Below are 6219 nucleotides of genomic sequence, written 5' to 3' on the forward strand. Positions count from 1 at the left end.
TGAGTGTTTTTCTTTGCTATACTTTCACGATACCATCAAATATTTCGTAGCTTTGTTTTCTGTTAAATGTCCCGTTGAAAGGACCACTATTTCTTATAACTGATCTTAAAACATTTTTCATTCCAGTAGTAAAAGCGACAGGAACCTTCTATCCGTCCTCGCATCTTCGTAGTAACACATCATCTCCATCACCAAGGAGTATCTACGATGCGTCTCCATCAAAGGACATGAAGCCTCGTATGGAGTATGACCAGAAAAAGGCTTTCGAACCCCCAAAGGTCACTGGACCTACAATCCCACCGTCATGCCATGACCAGACTTGTCCATTGAACAAGAACACGACGGGAATGAACCTGCACTACCACTGCCCGCATTGCAGTCAGGCGTATGTGGACTTGAAGTTACTATTTAGTCACATGGTGAAGAAGCACAGTAATACTATGGAGCCTGGACCTGTGGGATTGGCTGCTACTAAGGTGAGCGAAATTACATAAATTGAGACTTTATTTAAACCCCTTTAAAATTCACTTTTGCATTACATTTTTTTTAATTTTCTGATTATACCATTCAACTAAGATTGTATCTTTGCGCACAGGAGACTTTGGAACGGGAATATCCTGAGATATCGATACTACCGTCAACCGCGTCATCATCAGCTACCAGCCAGGTGCCGTCACCCAGTCATAGTCAGCGACCACCGAATCCTGCTGATCAGGTACTTATAAAATAATCTTTGTTTAGAAACCTTGGTAAATTAACCTATTTCAATTTGCCTTATTTGCTAAATTATCGTAAAGAGTTTTGTTAAAGTTTCTCTAACAGTAAAATTTGGTTTTGTAGGTACAGGCCGTTCAAAGTCTTCTTCTTCAGCAATACTTGGCTGGTGGAAGGAAAGGAAGTCTGCAAGAGCAGCTGAAGATGCAACAACAGTACACAGCGTCCTTGGCTGGTTTGCCAGGACTGGCACAAGTTGCCTTATTTTCACAGGGGTAAGTACTATTATCGATTTTCAAAAGCGTTTTCCTTATATTTCGTAAATTTGCCTTCAGAAGCTTATAATGGTTTTCTTCTTTCCAGTGGTTCCCCATTCCCTCTGTATCCAACAATGCTGTATCCACCGGAGCTCTTGCTAGAGCAGAGTCTGCTGCAAGGTCATGGGCTACCTCCGGGCCTGGATAAAGAGGCTGAAATGATTGCGAAAACGTGAGTAGAAATATTTTAACTGTAGCTCAACCGTTCCATATTGTCGACTTCTGGTGTATTAATAAAAGTTGTCACTAGTGATGATGATTTAGCTTGCCTTTTGACTAACAATCTATACGTATTGTCAGCAGGCGAACGCATACGACGCGTGGCCCGCATATGCGCGTCATGAAGGACGAGCCCATACCTGAAGGGTACCTCCGGTTCCGGTTCAACGAGGACTGTGCTTACCAGCACTGTGGATACAGGTCAGTTCAAATAAAACTTCATTTAAGTCTGTCATTTCAAATGGTGCATTTTTAATTAGGTCTCTTAGAAATCTTAATGGTAATGCTAAACTTTTAATGGTATCGATTTTAGAATTGCTTAAATGTATGATTTCATTTATACTGGCTCGAACTTTAAATGTATCTGAAAGGGGATATAAATTTTAGACTATTTCTATCCAGTTCAGTCATAGTACTTCATTTGTTTTTTCTCTCGCTTTAGGTCTTTATATTTTGGATTTATTTGTAAGCTATTTTCTAATCTAATAATTTTTTTTTATTGTTTTTACAGGGAGCATCAAACACACTTCCATTGCACAAGGAAGGACTGCGGTTACTCATTCTGTGACAAAACTAGATTTGTTCAACACACAGCTAGACATGAAAGGTAAATATAATTCAACAATAAGTACCTTCCTATACTAAGACATGCACAGAAATAAGGAGTGTTACAAAATATATTTAGTATGTTTCTTGTTGCAAGAACAGCCGTAGCAACAGTAGGTTATAGGGTATAGGCTATAGTAACGGTTATAAGCACGTTTAAAACCTTGAACCACTTTAGAGATGAATCCCAAACATACAAAAAAAAACTACGGCTTGGTAAAATTTTATATTGTATTAACTGTTGGTTTCTTTTCCAGACTGGACACACTTATGGGTGGGGACTTCCAGCAGTACAGAGCTAACGTGTACTGCAAGCGGCCCGAGTGCCCACACGCCTCGACTTTCGGTAATTATCACATTCGTACGTACATGACGTGACTATTTGACTTAGGATCCCCCTTAATTATTAAGTAAATCATTAATTATCATGAATCAATTATTATTATTTGTGACTAACAAACTATCAGCATCATAACGAGGGTCAGTTTCATATTGAATTTACTATTGAAAACCAGCTTTGCAGATTAAGATATTTTGGTTAATAACCTAGTCATAAATTCACAAGATCTAAAGTTGGTTGGTCTTTTTAATATTTCACTTATCTTGCATTTCAAATCAACCCATGACACATCAAACCATTATATTCTTTTGGTCCAAGCTCCCGGACCGTCAAACAAATTACTCATTTGTACGTTTCTTTACCACAAGGTACAGGCCAGAACAAGGCTTCTCACTTCCATTGCCTGAAGTGCGACTTCGTCTGCACCGACACCAACAAGGTGGTCGCCCATCGTCGTCAGCACCAGAAGCTGGACTCCATCCAGGCTGCCGGCTTTGAGAAGTTCCCGCCTAGCAAAGGTAAAAACCGTTTTCTCTACTTCAGATAGCTTAAAATTAAGCTTCGTAACGTAACGTATTTCGTAACAAATAATTCTCTATCATAGTAATGTATAACCACCGCAACCTTTCTATTTGCTAAGGCACTAGCGCCACCTAGTTGTTTAGCAGTGAACTAGAATGTTTGGGTCACAACTAGGATACAACTTAGTTACGTGTTCGTGTATAGGTGGTTTTAGAATTATTTTTACTGTAGTTAAGTAATTATGTTTGGTTTTTTTTTAATAACTTTATTCCTTTCGCAGGTTGTGGCTACGAGCCCCAATGCATCCACAGCAAGAAACAAACCCACTACCACTGCTTGCAATGCGGCTTCGCCGTCCTCGGCCTATCCCAGATGACGTCACACAAGTACAAACACCAGGAAGCGAACCTTGGACCCTCGACTAGTGGTACCAACTGACCTGAAAGACATGTAGACTTAACCAGTGAAAGACTTAGTCAAAAATATTGACGTTGCGAGTGAACATGTGAATTATTTAACTTTCTGTCTGTAATCAGACTGGATGATATTCGGAAGTGCCTAGAGTCTCATCAAGGGTGTATCTAACCTAATCTGAAATACTGGCTTTACTATAGGATGGGGATAGCAAACTGCCATAGCTCTTGGTCTATCGCATTTTGGGCAAAAGGACCAGACGGCTCTGTTCGACAAACAGTCGATTGTAGCCTCATCTCTTGTACTACAGAAGCCATCAATTCATTAGTTTAGTGTCCCTCGAAATATTGTGCCTTAGTCACAAAACCGGAATGAAACCTAGTGGCAAATATTTTTGTGCCAAAACACAAAATTAGTTATAAACTATTGTTGAATTTATTGAAGCGATTTATGGTTAGCATGAGGCGTATGTTTAGAGTATTTTCCTACAAATGTATGAACAAATATTGTGAATAACCTGTAGATGCAACTGCATGCATGTTTATCTTGTTTTAACAACAACCTTGGATAGAAGGACCAATTTTTGGCAGCTTTTTGAAAGTGGTCTTTTCTGGTTCCAAAAAGGAGTAGCGATTATTAAAATGATTAATGAAACTCCAAAGGTTGTTGGTAAAATACAGACAGACAGATAAAAAATATTTTAAAGTGTGTATTTCCTAAATCCTGACCAATCTTAGTTGTTAGTTTATATAAAATATTTATATTTATTACTTCCCCATGAAAAAGACATTTTTACGAATAGTATTATTAAATGTAGAACTTCGTGAAATTATAAAAAAAAATATTAAGGCAATAAAATTTGGGTTAAGAACGCCACATTGTGCCTGGAGGGTTAAAGTCATGACAATATCATATTTTGTGATAAATTCTGATAGAAAAATACTCATTTACATAAATACCAACTCATTTAATGGCCAAAAGGACCTCACTATCAGAGGTTATCGCAAAACATATTAGTTTTACAATCGAAAAAAATATATTTAATAAAAATCATATTTAATAAAAAAAATGGTCAATTCTATAACAAAATACAACTTGTAAATAAGATAAGATTATATATTAAAACATAATGTTAATAAAAATGTAATTGTTACAAAGATATTGGTAAAAAAATTAATGTATAAAAAATCATTAGGACATTTAGTGTACAGAGAAAAAAACGAGTGCTAATGTTTGTGATTCATGAGGTAGCCATAAAATGCCATAAATCTTCATTAAGTAATAATATTAATTGATAATGTTTTTTATTTTCAGTATTATATATTTTTGTCCTTCTAAAACACACCTTTTGCATTCCTAATTTTGATTCCTGGCATCCATTTGAGCCATTTAGCTTTAGAAAATGGTCCTTTTGGTGACCATTTCTGTGACCAAAACCGTTTATACCCAATACCTAGCATGTATCAGTATTTGTAGTCTAAGCTCTGTTCAGTTGTTCCTATTACGTCATTTTCTTATCATAATTTTATTTTTAATTATAAATTAACATTTTACAGAGTTCAAAAAAAACTTTTCAGTTTTCGCGTTATTTTTATTGGAAACAAATAATTAGAGTTGGAAAAACATTTATTCATTTGAAATTCATGATCAGTTTATTTTTTAATATACTTATAGAATATAAAGACACTTGTACACTTAATTTTAATAATGGCTCCTGTACATAAAGACCAATGTTTTATTTAAAAAAACTTGGAAGGAATCTTATAGAAAATATTCTAAAAATAATAGTAAACATTAGCCCTTTTGTACGGGAACCAAAAAACTTAAATAAGAATCAATACTTGTTACACCTTTTTTTTTCATCTTTTATTTTTATCAGAATAGGCCGTGCCATAATGTTTAGTCACGTTTGAATTAAGAAATATCGAAACTTCTTGGTCTAAACTTTTTGAAGTAAGCCTTAAAATAGTTATAAACGATTGGCTCATTTACGAATCGGCATTAAACTCACTATTTTTGTTATTGTTATCTAATTTTATGTTTCCTTGTTTTTATTTCGCCTTCTTTAAGTTTTATTTCACATTAAAAAAAAAACACCTAATTTAATCGCGTATTTATGTATTTAGAATACGTAGCTTTAATTTTTAGTATTCGTTTATTAAATTAATTAATGTTTCCCTACGAATACAGTATTTGTCTTCAAGTATTACGGAATGGAGTGTTTTAAGTCTTTTTTTTGCAAAAAAAAATCTGAATGTGTGTCGTACAAAATTTTTGTTTAATGGTTAATTTAACAATTGTATGTAATGTCCGAAGAAAACGATCAGTTTGTTTGAAATTGGTATGACATAGTTTAGTAATGTTTACCTCATGAGTTTTAGGAATTAAACAAGAATATCCTTATACACTGTTATTTTATTTTTGTCACCAAATTAGACACAAAACATAGAAACTAAAAACCCTCGAGAGCATACACAAGTCACACCTACACAATTGGCTACTTGGCAAAAAAAGTCTTATTAATCCATCATTAAAATCTTGTGTGACGTCACTTATTCGTAAATAGTACAGACGGTATACCTTCTTTTTTTATTAATTTAACATTAAATACATTTTTTTAGAAAACTGCCTGACGATGATGGCCTCATTAGATTTTTTTAGTCAGATAACCTCTAAATATTATCATTTTGGCGGAGGCCTTTGCCCAGCAGTGAGACACAGTAGGCTACATAAAAAAAACTCTAAATTGTTGTTTCAAATGGCTCCTCCCGCTTTGGGTTGAGCGGAATCAGGAAGTGTTAGGACTATTAATACGCTTAAACTGCTGAACCGAATACGATGAAATTTGGAATTGCGTTAGTTGACACCTTAAATTAATACAAAAGCTTCTTCTCTTCCCAACTGCGTTAAGGGATGGTTGAATAGATGGTTTTTGCGACTATAACCAAACACCAAGCGGGCGTAAATACTACGCAACACCTTAAGTATAAATGTCAAAAGGTTGTATACTTAAACGTCTCTTGCCTAAAAGACATAAACCGTTCACAATATCACACAGAAAACTGAAAGCAACTTCACTATAATAGC

At 35.0% G+C, this 6219-nt stretch overlaps 1 protein-coding gene across 8 annotated transcripts in view; it reads left to right on the forward strand.

Annotated features, from left to right (window-relative positions):
• The window catches only part of LOC113497855 (zinc finger protein castor homolog 1-like), a 76243-nt gene extending 72034 nt beyond the window's left edge, over positions 1–4209 (forward strand). For 3 of the 8 annotated variants that reach the window (XM_026877602.1, XM_026877601.1, XM_026877608.1), the window contains 9 exons: positions 127–476; positions 596–715; positions 841–989; positions 1078–1203; positions 1332–1451; positions 1762–1857; positions 2114–2217; positions 2571–2714; positions 2999–4209. In XM_026877602.1, the coding sequence (XP_026733403.1) occupies positions 127–476; positions 596–715; positions 841–989; positions 1078–1203; positions 1332–1451; positions 1762–1857; positions 2114–2217; positions 2571–2714; positions 2999–3156 (1367 nt within the window). In that variant the 3' untranslated portion in view covers positions 3157–4209. Of the gene's footprint in view, positions 1–126; positions 477–595; positions 716–840; positions 990–1077; positions 1204–1331; positions 1452–1761; positions 1858–2113; positions 2218–2564; positions 2715–2998 lie in introns of all 8 variants that reach the window. The other 5 variants (XM_026877604.1, XM_026877605.1, XM_026877603.1 and 2 more) reach the window with 5 other exon arrangements.
• Positions 4210–6219: the final 2010 nt, after the last annotated feature.

Source organism: Trichoplusia ni, chromosome 10 (genome assembly GCF_003590095.1).
Source record: "Trichoplusia ni isolate ovarian cell line Hi5 chromosome 10, tn1, whole genome shotgun sequence".
Lineage (NCBI taxonomy): Eukaryota > Metazoa > Arthropoda > Insecta > Lepidoptera > Noctuidae > Trichoplusia > Trichoplusia ni.